The sequence below is a fragment of the Narcine bancroftii genome, chromosome 1 (assembly GCF_036971445.1).
Source record: "Narcine bancroftii isolate sNarBan1 chromosome 1, sNarBan1.hap1, whole genome shotgun sequence".
Classification (NCBI taxonomy): domain Eukaryota; kingdom Metazoa; phylum Chordata; class Chondrichthyes; order Torpediniformes; family Narcinidae; genus Narcine; species Narcine bancroftii.
Window position 1 is genome coordinate 234219315 of NC_091469.1, and position 15185 is coordinate 234234499.

Consider the following 15185-nt stretch of genomic DNA (forward strand, 5'->3'; position numbering starts at 1 on the left):
AGGCAGGAGTGGGGTAGCAATACTGAAAAGTAAATTTAATGAGTTAGGAAAGAGGTTGAAGAGCAGGTTTTCCAAGGGGCTCCTCTCTGGATTACTCCTGGTGCCATGAGCTAGGGAAGGTCTGGACAGGAAGATAGGGCAGACAAAAGTAAAACACGAAAGTCTTCAGATACCATGGTTGAAGTAAAAACATAATGCTGGAGAAACTCAGCAGGTTAAACAGTGTACTTTATATAGCAAAGATAAAGATACCTAGTGCAGCCAAACATGTGGCTGAGGAAATGGTGCAGGGTTTTCAAGTTTTTGGATCATTGGAACCTTCCCTGGGGAAGAGGTGACCTGTACAAGGTTGCTCGTATACTCGAGGGGAACCAATATCATGCCAGGGAGGTTTGCTAATGCTGTTTGGAAGGGGTTTAAAATTGTTTCGCAGGCAGGTGGGCTCCAAAATGAAGAAGCTGGGGAAGAGGTGGTTGGTGTACAAGTAGGGACAGCTGGTAGCGAGTTTGTGTGAAAGGTCAGGCAGGTCGGGCAAAATGGCAGCCATAGGGATGTGTTGCAATGCAACTGAGACACAGAGTCAAATGTAACAAATAAGGGGCTAAAGGATAACAGGCCACAGTTAGCCTGGGGGGTGGGGGGGGCGCGTTTGGCCACCTTTGGCGTAGAGTAAGGAACCATTGGGGGTAGTGGTCACAATATGATTGAGTTCAATTTGAGATTTAACAAGGAGAAAATAAAATCAGATGTGCAGTTTTTCAGTGGAGTAAAGGGAATTACGGTGGCATGAGAGAGGAACTGGCCAAAGTAGATTGGAAGGAGGCACTGGTAGGGCAGATACAGTAACGGATGGACTTTCTGCAAGGAATATGGAAGATACAAGATAAATACATACCAAAAAAGAGAAAATAGTCAAATGAAAAATCTCACAACAAGGGAAGTCAAAGCCAAAGTGAAAGCAAGAGCAAAAATTGGTGGTAAGATAAAGGACTGGAAAGTTTTTTTTTAAAAACTTATAAAAGGTAACTAAAAAACTCATAAGGGGGAAAAAGATGAAGTATGAAGGTAGGCTAGCAAATAATATCAACGAGGTTAGATACAAAATGCTTCTTAAAGGGTTTAAAGAGTAAAAGAGAGGTGAAAGTAGTTAGAGGACCACTAGAAAATGACACCGGAGAAATAATAATGCGAGACAAAGAGATGGCAGAGAAATTGTGGGCGGTGGGGGTTTGTTTGTGCTTTTGGGGAAGGTTTAAACTGATATGCAGGTGTATGGGACTTAGATTATATCTTAAAATGGAGAGGTACATTCATATAAGAAAAAGGTTACCAAGTCTAATAGCAGAGCAGGCTGGTAAATTAGATTAGATTCAACTTCATTCTCATTGTGCCTGCTGGTTTGGGAGCGGAGGCTCCTATAGCGCCTACCAGATGGAAGGAGAATAAAAAGTCCATAGTTAGAGTGAGATGTATCTTTGATAATGCTTTTCTCCCTGCCAAGGCAGCGTTTCTGATAAATGTTCTCAATGGTGGGCAATTGGGGTGCCAATAATTCACTGGGTAGTTTTCACCACCTGCTGGAATGCTTTGTGGTCCATTATGGGACAGTTGCCATACCACACTGAGATGCCGTAGGTGAGAACGCTCTCAGTGGCACAGCGGTAAAAATCCATCAGTATCCTGGGACAGAGTTGAGATTTCTTGATGCTTCATAGGAAATAAAGGCACAGTTGCACTTTTTTCATCAGGATGGAAGAGTTCAGGGGCCAGGTGAGATCATCGGAAATGTGGACACCAAAGAATTTGAAGCTTGATACACATTCCACTGCAGCTTCATTGTTAAAGATAGGGGCACGAGTGTGGCACCCTCTAGTGCCCCTATGCACAAGAGAGGAATACAAAACTAAATTGCATCTATTTAATGCAAAGAATCTCACTCATAAGGTAGATGAGCTCAAAGCTTAAATTAAAACAAGGGACTACATTATTGTTGCCTTCACTGAGGCATAGTTGAAACAAGTGCAGCTCTGGCAACATGATGTCCCGGAGAACAGAATTTTCCAGTGGGACAGGAATGGGAATGCAAAGGAGGAGATGCATTGTTAATCAAAAAATGCATAATGTCAGTGTTAATGGAGGTGTCCTAGAAAGCTCCTCAAGCAAGATGACTGAGATAGAGATTAGGAACAAAAGCGATGTTATCATTTAACTTTTGGGTGTGTTAATACATATGTATCAGGAGATGGAGAAACAGATAAGTATGCAAATAGTAAAGAGTGACAACCCTATTTTTCTTGCAATACTTGGAGATTTAAATTTGCTGCAAATAAATTGGTTTGCTGCAGCGTTAAAGGCTCAGAGATGGCAGAACCTCGGAGAGCATTTTGACATGGGCCAACAAGGGAAGATTATAGCCAGTCAAGTGGAGGGAGTGCCACTGAGTGAGTGACCACAACTGCATATATTTCATGGGATTTGGTAAAAAGATGCAGGTGGGGCAGGAATAAAGGTCTTAAATTGGGGAAGATGTATTTCATTACGATAGGATCTGACAAAGGTAGATTGGGAGCATGTGCTTGCAGTTAAGTCTTCATCTGCACAGTGGGAATCGTTCAAAGGAGAAATAACAAGAATACAGGCTCAACATGTTACCCTTGGCTTTCATCCTTGCAGGAACAAGTACAGGGAGCCCTGGATATCAAGGGATACATAAATGGGGGAGGGGAAGCACTTAGCAGGACTGAAGTCAGGAGGGGCCTGTTAGGAGTCCAGAAAAACCAAAAGTGTGAAAAGGGTTAAAATTGAAATTAAGAAAGCAGAGGGGCCAAGAAATGTCACTGGCAGATAGGATAAAGTTAAAAGCATTTTAATAGGTGTCTTAAGGTCAAAAGAGTAACCAGAGAAAGGGTGGGGCCTATTGGAGTGAACAGGGTCAATTGGTTTGTGGAGAGATGGATCCAGAAGATGCATGAGATGGCCTGAAATAATACTTTTATTGATATTTACAAAGGAAACACACTTTGTAGATGGATGAGTCAGCAAAGGGGAGGGTTAAAATCTAGTGCAAGTCTCCGCCCAGCACCCGATGTATTTGAGGGAGGCAAGGGAAGAGATTGATTAAGATTTTTAAAAATCCTCAGGTGAGAAACCAGATGACTAAAGGGTGGAAAATTAGATCTCCATTTTCAAGAAGGGCAGCTGCAAAAATCTGGTAATTGAGAGCTTCCTCAGTTAATATATTGGACCCATTAGAGAAGGAGAAACAAAGGACCTCTTAGGGAGAAAGATAAGGCAAGTGATTGAAATGACAGCAGGGGAGTGCTTTGACCATAACTTCATTAGTTTCAAAATGTTTATGGAGAAAGATGGGATTGGTCCTTAAAATTAAACTAAATTAGAACAAGACTGATTTTGGAGCAATTCGGCAGGATGTTTGCAAGAAAAGGGGTGGCTGAAAGGTGGAATCTTTTTAAAGGTGAACTAGCAAGAACTCAGGCACTGAATGTTCCTTTTAGGGTGAAGGGCAAGGCTGGTAAGTTTCAATAAGCCTGGTTGATGACAGACAATGAGGCTGTGGTTAAGAAAAAGGATGCATTTGCATCAAATTTAAGAAATCTGATTTAAATGAATCCCTTAATGAGTACAGGAAGTGTAAGGGTACGCCTAAGAGGGAAATCAGGACATGAAATGGAATTGGCAGGTAGGATAAAGGTGAATCTCAAGAGATTTTACAGATATAATAAGAGTAAAAGGGTGGCTTGGATGGAATTGGTCTATTCAAGATCATCCTTGTTGAGGATTTAAATGAATATTTCACATCAGTCTTTACTTTGGAGGAGATTATGGAGGTCAAGGAAATGAGTGGAAAGGTGCAGAACCATACTCGAACTACCAGAAGTTCCTGACACCATGAAACATATTGAAATAGTCAAATCCTCAGGGCCTGATTAAGAGTATCTTTGTGGGAAGCTAGGAAAAAAAAAATCACAGAGGCCCTTGTATCATCTTTGGACTGGGATGAAGTGTGAGGAGACCGGAGGGTGGCTATTGTGTTATTATTTTTTTTTAAAGAAGCAAAGAAGAGGCAGATGACTACAGGCCAGTGAGCTTCACTTCAGTGGTTAGATATTGCTGGCGAGGATTCTGAGAGACAGGATCTATCAGCATTTACATAGTCAATGACTGATTGGACATAGTCAGCATGGATTTTATTTGAGTTCAAGTTTATTTATCATCTGATTGCACAAGTTCAATCCAATAAAATAGCATTCTCCAGTCCTCAGTGAAAAACATGCAAACACGTAACCAGATATAACACACATATAGAAAAGCAATACATATGCACATATATATATAAAATATATTGTTTAATGAATACAAGAGTCTTGGACGTTTAGTGTGAGTAGCTCCTTTGGTCGTTCAGCATTCTCGCTGCCCAAGGGAAGAAGCTGTTCCTCAGCTTAGTAGTCCTGGCTCCAATACTCCTGTATCTCTTTCCTGACGGGAGTAGCTGAAAAATGCTGTACGCGGGATGGTAAGTGTCCACAACAATTTTGCACGCCCTCTTCAGACAATGATCATCACAGATCACATCGATGAAGGGGGAGGGGAGGAAGAGCCCAGTTGATCCTTTCTGCCACTCTTATGGTCCCATAATGGACTTCCAATCCATTTCTCTGCAGCAACCACACCACATGGTGCTGCAGCAGCCAGGCTCTCAATCGAGGTCCTGTAGAAGGTTGACATGATGGTGGCTGGTAGTCTTGTGCCCACTTCCATCTTCTCGGGAAGTGCAGTCATTGTTGCACCTTCCTGAAAGTGAGGAGATGTGTATTCACAATAGGTCACTTGTTAACTGGACTCTGAGAAATTTGGTTATCTCTACACTACCGATTTATCAATGTGTATTGGAGGGTAGTCGTTCCTGGTCCTCCTGAAGTCCAGGATCATAAAATGGAATTACTATGAATGGGTGCCCTCTAGCCATGGACATGGTGGGACAAAAGATCTGTTTCTGTTCTATAAGACCCTGAGGCTCAGCTGCATACGAGCAAATTAGTGAAGCATATGAGAGAAGGAAAAAAGGATATGCTATATTGGTTAAATAGATTAGAAGGAAATTTGTCTTTTATATCTATGTGAATGTGGATCAGTTGGATCAAAGAGCCCATTTCTTCTTTACAAGTAAATAAAATTCCAACCTCATTGGATCGTATGATCATTGATATCTGAACATAATATCTGTGATTTTAACTACCTGGAATCAAAACCAAGTTAACAAAGCTTTTGTAATTTATGTCATTTATTAAATGAATAGTTACGAGCCCAAAGGACCCAAAACCCAAAAGCAACTTAAACAAAAGTTGCTTTTTATTATCTGTAAACGTGAACAGAATCACACTTTAATTTATCATTATTAACTAATCAAACGACCCTCTTCTAATTCTAAGCACATGTATGTGTAAGTTCAGAGAAGTTCTTTGATTCACAATCCAATCTCACTTCTCATTCCTCCAAGTTTACTGGTTGTAGGCAATTCTTATACTTCGCACAGAATTTAATATTTATGAAGTTCACCAGGCTTTGGTGCTTGAAATGTAAATGGTTACTGCTCAGGAGGGTTCTTGTTGGTTTTCAGAGAGAGATTTGTTGTTCCTGGACACAAAATTATCCCTTTTAATCAGCCGCGTCAGTATCTTGCCAAAGAAACTTGCCCCATCAGGGTTTTCCAGATGATAACCTCTTTCTTTCAGGACATCACAGAGTTCCTTCTTGTTTCTCCTATTTCAAGTGAAACATTAGGCAGCCAGTCCTCCTCTTGTTTGGATCACAAGGGCTTTGACCAGGCTGAACTAAGCACTCACAATCTGTCTTCCAAATGAGGTTTTCCACAAGCTTTCCAGTTTGTCCTGTTCCAGTCCCAGCTGCTGCTGCCGACTTTAGCACTGTAGAACTGATCTGTCTCTCTCTCTCTCTCTCTTGCCCCCCCCAGAGAAAAAGCCTCTTTGACTCTCTCTGCTTGCAAAACCACATGAGCCTCTTAGAACAGCAAGCTGCACTCCCAGACAGCCTGCAGTTCCGAACAACTCCTCCGATCTCGTTCATCTGTTCCTTTTCAAAACAACAATCCATTACTGAAGTCTTTTCGGCACTCCCCAAAGCTTTTGCAAAGGCCCCCAGGAGCCGCCCTGTTTGGCTTGAGCAGAGCTCCAGTATTTTAAATGAGATCAGTTTTGGTGTTTGTATGTGACCTACACAAAAAAAACCTCCTCCAATTTATCTCCCAAAATCATATCTATAATCTTCACGGAATCAAGTGTAGCATGAGGCAAAAATTCATTTATTTGATTCCAGTTTGCAGATTTGGACATTTTTGATATTAGTATTTGAAAAAAAAGATTGAAGGATAAGGTGCAAATATAAAAGGTAGATATTGAAACAGTTGAATTTGTGTATCACCTCTTGTCTATTTACCTACCTGGTGGTAATGAGAGAAATGATTAGAGATCTCAAAATGGAAATATTGTATTATTGCATATTGTTTCCTTATTGTTAATTTTGTAGTTTGCTTTTATATTCATAATTGATCCTGTGATGTGAATAGAATTAACTTTTCTGATTCACTTGGGCTGTAGGTGGAAATGGTATACTCGCTGCTATCCATGCTTGGCACACACGACAAGGATGACATGTCTCGAACTTTGCTAGCAATGTCCAGTTCTCAGGACAGCTGTATAGCTATGCGTCAGTCTGGTTGTCTTCCACTGCTCATACAGCTTTTGCACGGCAATGATAAAGACTCAGTGCTGCTTGGCAATTCACGCGGCAGTAAGGAGGCCCGTGCACGGGCTAGTGCTGCGCTACACAATATCATCCATTCTCAGCCTGATGACAAGAGAGGAAGACGGGAGACCCGTGTTCTTCACCTGCTGGAACAGATCCGTGCATACTGTGAAATATGTTGGGAATGGCAGGAGGCACATGAGCAAGGCGTTGATCAGGATAAAAATCCAAGTATGGCATCTTTTGTGTAGTAGTATTTGTGAATAAGCTTACTTTTTATATTTTACTAAAAAGAGCAACACATTAGTGGAGCAACCAAGGTTCAAAATCGGCACTGTCTGTAGGAATCTGTATATTCTCTCCATGACCAATGTGAGTGGAGGTGGGGGGGGGTAGAGTTGCGGGGAGGGGTTCTCCGGGTGCCCGGGTGCTCTGGTTTCATAGTAAACATGCCAAAATGCTGAAGGAACTGAGCCGTTTTTTTCAGCATCTGAAGGAGACAAAAATATATTGCCGATGTTTCAGGCCTGAGCCCTTCAAGGAAAAGCCACAAAAGGCAGATGCAGGATATATTAGAAAGTCTCAAAATTCAAACAATGGGGGAGGAAGCCAGAATAACTTAAGGTGCTAATTGGATGTGATAAGAGATTTGGTAGAATTTATCATGTCTGTGCAAAAGGAGACAGGGACTGGAGAGATGACGGGGGAAGTGGGTTGCACAAAAGCCAGAGAAGTCGATATTAATGTCATCCGGTTGGAGGGTCCCAGTCGGGAGGGTTCTATTTCATTCCACCCTCCAAAAATGTTTGAGGTTGGTAAGTTAATTAGGTTTAATTGAGCTACACGGGTTTCAGTGGCTTGAATCAACTCCTGTTGTATTCTATCTTAAAAAAAAATTAAATTAATTTAAAAAGGAACAATCTTAACAAAGGGCACTTTTATATGGCGGGGGGGGGGGGGATGGGGAGAAGTATATGAGAAACTTGTTTTCAAAATGAGATGTGATTTTGTTTAGGTTGGGTTTAGGGTCGGGTTTATCCAGCATCACAGATTGTAGTCTTTTCTAGATTTTTTTTGTAATCCATCCTCCTTTCTCTTGAATGTCCATTGCATCCTGACTGTTTTATTAATGGATGAGTTTAATTGTCTTTTTCTTTGGCTTGGCTTCGCGGACGAAGATTTATGGAGGGGGTAAAAGTCCACGTCAGCTGCAGGCTCGTTTGTGGCTGACAAGTCCGATGCGGGACAGGCAGACACGGTTGCAGTGGCTGCAGGGGAAAATTGGTTGGTTGGGGTTGGGTGTTGGGTTTTTCCTCCTTTGCCTTTTGTCAGTGAGGTGGGCTCTGCGGTCTTCTTCAAATCTTCAAAGGAGGTTGCTGCCCGCCAAACTGTGAGGCGCCAAGATGCACAGTTTGAGGCGATATCAGCCCACTGGTGGTGGTCAATGTGGCAGGCACCAAGAGATTTCTTTAGGCAGTCCTTGTACCTTTTCTTTGGTGCACCTCTGTCACGGTGGGCAGTGGAGAGCTCGCCATATAACACGATCTTAACATAACATAACATAACAATTACAGCACGGAAACAGGCCATTAGGCCCTTCTAGTCCGCACCGAACCAAACACCCCTTTCTAATCCCACCTCCCTGCACAATGCCCATAACCCTCCATCTTCTTCTCATCCATATACCTGTCCAACCTTTTCTTAAATAATACAATTGACTCCGCCGCCACTATTTCTCCCGGAAGATCATTCCACACAGCTACCACTCTCTGAGTAAAGAAGTTCACCCTCATGTTACCTCTAAACCACTGCCCCTTAATTCTTAACTCATGTCCTCTTGTTTTAAACTTTCCTCCTCTTAACGGAAATAGTCTATCCACATCCATTCTGTCTATCCCTTTCATAATCTTAAATACTTCTATCAAATCCCCTCTCAACCTTCTACGCTCCAAAGAATAAAGACCCAATCTGTCCAATCTCTCCCCATACTCCAGATGCTTAAACCCAGGCAACATTCTGGTAAACCTTCTCTGCACTCTCTCCACTCTGTTTATATCCTTCCTATAATTAGGCGACTAGAACTGCACACAGAACTCCAAATTAGGCCGCACCAACGTCTTATACAATCTCAACATCACCTCCCAACTCCTATATTCCATGCAATGATTGATAAAGGCCAGCATACTAAAAGCCTTCTTCACCACCCTATTCACGTGAGTTTCTACCTTCAGGGAACGATGTACCGTCACTCCTAAATCTTTCTGCTCTTCTGTATTCCTCAATGCTCTCCCATTTACCACATATGTCCTATTCTGATTCTTCTTACCAAAATGAAGCACCTCACACTTATCAGCATTAAATTCCATCTGCCATTTTTCAGCCCACTTTTCTAAGCAGCCCAAATCCCTCTGCAATCCTTGAAAACCTTCTTCATTATCCACTATTCCACCTATCTTAGTATCGTCTGCATATTTACTAATCCAATTCACCACCCCATCGTCTAGATCATTAATGTATATAACGAACAACAATGGGCCCAATACAGATCCTTGAGGCACACCACTGGTCACCGGCCTCCAACCTGACAGACAATTATCCACTACCACTCTCTGGCCTCTCCCTTTCAGCCAATGTTCAATCCATTTGACTATCTCAAAATTTATACCTAAAGACTGCACCTTCCTAACTAACCTTCCATGTTGTACCTTATCGAAGGCCTTACTGAAGTCCATATAGACAACATCCACTGCGCTACCCTCATCCACATTCCTAGTCACCTCTTCAAAAAATTCAATCAGATTGGTCAAACATGACCTTCCTCCCACAAATCCATGTTGAGTGCTCCTGATCAGACCCTGTCTATCCAGATGTTTATAAGTACTATCTCTAAGAATTTTCTCCATTAATTTACCTACCACAGACGTCAAACTTACAGGCCGATAGTTGCCAGGCTTCCTCCTTGAACCCTTTTTAAATAACGGAACCACATGCGCAATGCGCCAATCCTCCGGCACTATCCCCATATCTAATGACATTTGAAAAATTACCGCCAGAGCCTCTGCTATTTCCTCCTTCACTTCTCTCAATGTCCTGGGGAAGATCCCGTCTGGTCCCGGAGACTTATCCACCTTTATATTCTTCAAAAGCCTTAAAACTACACCTTTTGTAATCTCTATATTCCCCATATTTATCCAATTTGCTTTTTTTATCCCACATCTCCCAATATCCTTCTCCTTAGTGAATACCGAAGAAAAGAAACTGTTCAATATCTCCCCCATTTCTCTAGGTTCCACACACAGTTTTCCACTCTGATTTTCTAAGGGACCAATTTTGTCTCTAGCTTTCCTCTTACCATTAACATATTTGTAGAACTCTTTTGGATTAGTTTTCACCCTGCTTGCCATAGTTTTCTCGTACCTTCTTTTAGCTTTCCTAATTCCTCTCTTAAGATTCCTCTTACATTCAATGTATCTTTCAAACATCTCCTTAACTCCATGCTTCTTATATCTAATGTACGCCTCCCTTTTTCTTCGAACCAAGTTTCCAATATTCCTTGAAAACCACGGCTCTCTCAAACCTTTTGCCCCTCCTTTTAACCTAACAGGAACATAAAGCTTTTGCACTCTCAAAATCTGATCTTTAAAAGACTTCCATCTCTCTACTACATCCTGCCCATAAAACAAATTGTTCCAATGCACACCCTGCAAGTCCTTTCGCATCTCCTCAAATCTAGCTTTTCCCCAATCAAAAACCTCAATCCTTGGCCCTGATTTCTCTCTTTCCATAATGACATTGAAGCTGATGGCATTATGATCACTGGACCCGAAGTGCTCGCCAACACTAACCTCCGTCACTTGACCCATCCCATTTGCCAACAGTAGATCTAACACTGCTCCTTCTCTGGTCGGCACCTCTACATATTGTTGTAAAAAACTATCTTGCACACATTTCACAAACTCTAACCCATCCATTCCTTTCACAGAATGTGTTTCCCAATCTATATGTGGAAAATTAAAATCTCCCATAATTACAACCCTGTGCTTATCACAAATATCTACTATCTCCCTACAGATTTGCTCCTCTAGGTCTCGGTCCCCACCGGGTGGTCTATAATACACCCCTACAAGTGTAACCTCTCCTTTCCTACTCCTCAGTTCCACCCAAATAGCCTCCGTGGATGTGCCCTCTAATCTATCCTTCCTAGGCACCGCTGTAATATTTTCCCTGACAAGCAATGCAACCCCACCTCCTCTTGCCCCTCCGACTCTATCACACCTAAAACAACGAAACCCAGGGATATTCAGTTGCCAATCACATCCCTCCTGCAACCATGTCTCACTAATCGCTACCACATCATACTTCCAAGTATCAATCCACACCTTCAGCTCATCCACCTTTTTTACAATACTCCTGGCATTAAAATATATGAATTTCAGGGATTTCCCATTTTTTAATCCCTGTTTTCCCTCATCTTTAAGAACAGCATTATTTACTTTTCCTGCCAATTGCCCTTCATCTTCTTCCAGAGCATTTCCCTTCTCTATCACCTGCCCATCCCTATTCAAATACTTACAACAAACTTTCATTATTTGCATTCTAACCTTCTCCTTACTGCTCTGTACTATTTTGTTCCCTCCCCCCAACCATTCTAGTTTAAAGGATCCTGAGTAGCCCTAGCAAATACCTCTGCCAGGATTCTGGTCCCCCTGGGATTTAAGTGTAACCCGTCCTTACTGTACAGGTCACATCTCCCCCAAAAAAGGTCCCAATTATCCAGAAACTTAAAACCCTGCCCCTTACTCCACCCCTTCAGCCACGTGTTAATCCTCCACCTCATTCTATTTCTATTCACACTGTCACGTGGCACAGGGAGTAATCCAGAGTAATCTTGGGAAGGCGATGGTCCTCCATTCTGGAGACGTGACCCACCCAGCGCAGCTGGATCTTCAGCAGCGTGGACTCGATGCTGTCGACCTCTGCCATCTCGAGTACTGAACTGCTAAATGTTTGTGTTGCTTCATTAAAGCTATTGTTTCTGCACTGCCTTGTTATCTTTTAGATAAGTGTTTTCCAAATGTTTATTTAATCCTTGTAGAATGGTATACTGTTATGTATTTAAAGTGACTATATTAGTGTATTGTGTTTTATTACCATTCCATTTTCATAAATAGTTAAATTATTAACTTCCTGGTTAAACATTTACTTTCGTTGGCAGTAAAAAGGTTAGAAAAGCAAGCCTTACCAACTGATGAAAGAAGTTGGATAGTTCAATGCAGAATCGGAAAGTATTACCTCAAATGTCAATCAAAGGGCTTGCTTTAAACTGTGTTATTCTTGTTCAATAATAGGAAATATAAGAGAAGCACAAAGCACAGATTCTTGTTGAGCTGCTGAAGGAAACACAGTGATTCAAGTGGCATCCATGCGTAGAACCTCAACGTTTCAGGTTGGGACCCATTATTGTGACTCGATTTCAGGGTTCAGACCTGAAATGTTGACGGACCTCTTCTATCCATGGGTGCTGCCTGACCTGCTCATCTCAAAATGTCTTTTGTTCTACAAGGTGCATTATATTAATGTTTAAGTTGATTTTAATTGAACAGTGGTTTCTAGAATTTGTTTCCAATGTTAACTGATTATAATGTACTATAATACTGAAATAATGAAATAAAACATTAAGAAATTTGGACTGCAAACATATACCTCAATTCAAAGGATTTATGTTTTCATAGTGCCATCTCCAGTGGAACACCAGATCTGTCCTGCAGTGTGTGTACTGATGAAGCTTTCCTTTGATGAGGAACACAGGCATGCAATGAATGAACTTGGTAAATTCTATCAGCCTTGTTTTCTAGATATATGAATGCATATTTACCATACAGTGCTGATGTATTCCAACATGGTTCTTTGATCAAAACTCTATTCTTAAATGTGCCCTACTTTTGGACTCCAGAATTAGTGAACCAAAGATTTGATTTCTAATTTTCTTTTGGAGTATTTTTGCATGAGACGTCAGGAGAACAAAACTAACAATTTTGAGTCCTATTGTGGGGGAAAAAACAGGAATGATGGTGATCTCTGCAAATCCAAGCTAAGTTCAAGAAGAAATTTTCATTGGGAAAAATATTGGGATGCAAAACTCAAATATGCTATTGATATTGGCTGTTAATCTTGGAGAATTTCATCTTATTTTGTTGGATATTGTATCTTTTCAAAACTGATGTACATTTTTATGTCAATGATCTGATTTCCTTTCAAAATCTATGATGTTGTTATTGTACTTGCTTGGGGAATTGGCCTTTTTACTAAAGACTGCAGAAACCTTTTAAATTACTGATTTTCTTTGCCAAAAGTTCAGAGAAGTAATAATTGATAAGCTTTTAACGTGTAATATGAGAACAGTTTGACCTTGGTGCACACAGACCCAGTGACTGTTCAAATATGATAACTGACGATGTTGGTATTTTGATTCCTAGTCCCTCTGCACATTCTGCATCCAAGTATGACTCCTGTTCATAATGATATTCATACACACAATAAAACTATCCAGTAGGAAAGTGAAATTCATATTCCAATACATATCCATAAAAATGGTTAGATAAGGCCAGTGGACCCACTTATTTTCTATGGATATTTGTACAACAAAAATAAATAGCTCTATAATTCTTGAGGATATCGGATATCCATGAGTTTCTTATTTGATACAAGAATTCTCATAAGGTATTCAATCCAAATAAAGTAGTTGAATGCAGAAATATTCAACAAAAGTCTGTACATGAGTGCATTTATTTTAAACAGGTTATCTAGTCACATCTAATATTTTTGTACCAGAGATGCATATGCATTTTTGCTCGCAGGGGTGGGGGAAGGAGTGCTATTTTTAGTTTGGAGCAGGAGACCTAGGTCAAAATAGTTGCTGGCAGAAGCCACTGGATACATGTACTGAAATCAGCCTTCATTCAAAATTCGCTTAATGCAAAATTCCATTGATTATGCAAAGTTACCCATTAATGAACCTTTGCCCAATCCACACTTTCAATAACTTACTGCTGATGCCTCCGACCACTCATTCATGTCCAGTACCTTCCCCCCAATCGCTTGTCCAAGCCCACCAGATCACCCTTCTTCACACCTCCACTCCATCCCCGATTTCTACCAACATTCCAATGTTGAATGTTCTACCAACATTACAATCTGGCAGCTCTCTCCATGTTGTTATCCTCCCTTGGACCATGCGCCTCAAGCATGGTAAAAATTGGAGCCTCTTCAGCAGGCAATTTGAGACTTGCAATTACAGAACACACTTCCCAGATTTGTAAATGATATCTTGGCATTGAAAACTAAAAATAAGTAGAGGAGTCAGCAGAAAGGTAACATTTAATGGCAAGAAATCTGAAGTGATACATTTCATAAGAAGAATGAAGAAAAAGAATGTAAACAGGGGAGCACAATTCTAGAAGGAATGCAAGTACAGAGAGATCTGACTACATGGAAATAGTTTGTTGCAACTGGCAGAGTCAGTTGAAGAAATGATTGAACACATGGAATCCAGGGCATTATAAATCGAGGTATTCCTTAAGATAACATGGAAATTATGATGAATCTTTAGAAAACATTGGTCTGTTTTGCAACTGGAGAATTATGTCCTGTTATGGATATGGGACCAAGGAGAGAGTTTTGGAAAGGGTGCCAAAGATGAAGGTCACATAGACTGGGCTTGAAGAAGTGTAGTCGACGTAACTGTGGGCGTTGGTGGGTTTGTAGAAAATAATGAAAACTTTTTTTTTTACACGCATTTAGGGTTTGCAATGAATTGTCACAGGTTGTAATGAAAGTAATTGAAATGGCAATTTCAAAATGCTGGTGAATCAGTATCCAAAAGGAAAGAATTTTCAGGGTAAGGTGGAGGGGGACCATCATTGTGCTACCAGAGTCAGTACAGTCTTCACAGCCCAAATCAGCTCCTTTCATCTTGAAACCATTGCATTGTACTCATTGTTTAATTATATATTATAAAATAATAACCGTCAGTGCAGAATTGAGAATTTAAATTTGGAAATTAATATTTAAGATATTATTTCAATTAATTTTTCAATGATTTTTGCTTGAGCTTCCAAAAACATTTAAAGTTGATCTTTGTTATCTCATGCAGGTGGTTTACAGGCAATAGCTGAACTGTTGCAAGTGGATTGTGAAATGTATGGGCTCACTGATGACCATTACAGTGTTACATTGCGACGATATGCTGGGATGGCACTTACAAATTTAACTTTTGGGGATGTTGCAAATAAGGTGGGCAATTTGCAGATAAAATGTATTTTTTGCTCTACTTTGCATGACCAAGACTTGTGATGAGAGACAGATGTGATACAAGATGTAATAGCACAGAATGAGGAATATTG

The 15185-nt window shown here is 40.8% G+C and overlaps 1 protein-coding gene across 6 annotated transcripts in view; it reads left to right on the forward strand.

Moving 5' to 3' along the window:
- Window positions 1–15185, forward strand: part of apc (APC regulator of WNT signaling pathway) — a 191553-nt gene that overhangs the window by 161462 nt on the left and 14906 nt on the right. For all 6 annotated transcript variants that reach the window (XM_069892850.1, XM_069892860.1, XM_069892878.1 and 3 more), the window contains 3 exons: window positions 6636–7014; window positions 12516–12611; window positions 14936–15075. In XM_069892850.1, coding sequence (XP_069748951.1) covers window positions 6636–7014; window positions 12516–12611; window positions 14936–15075 — 615 coding nt within the window. The remainder of the gene's footprint in view (window positions 1–6635; window positions 7015–12515; window positions 12612–14935; window positions 15076–15185) is intronic.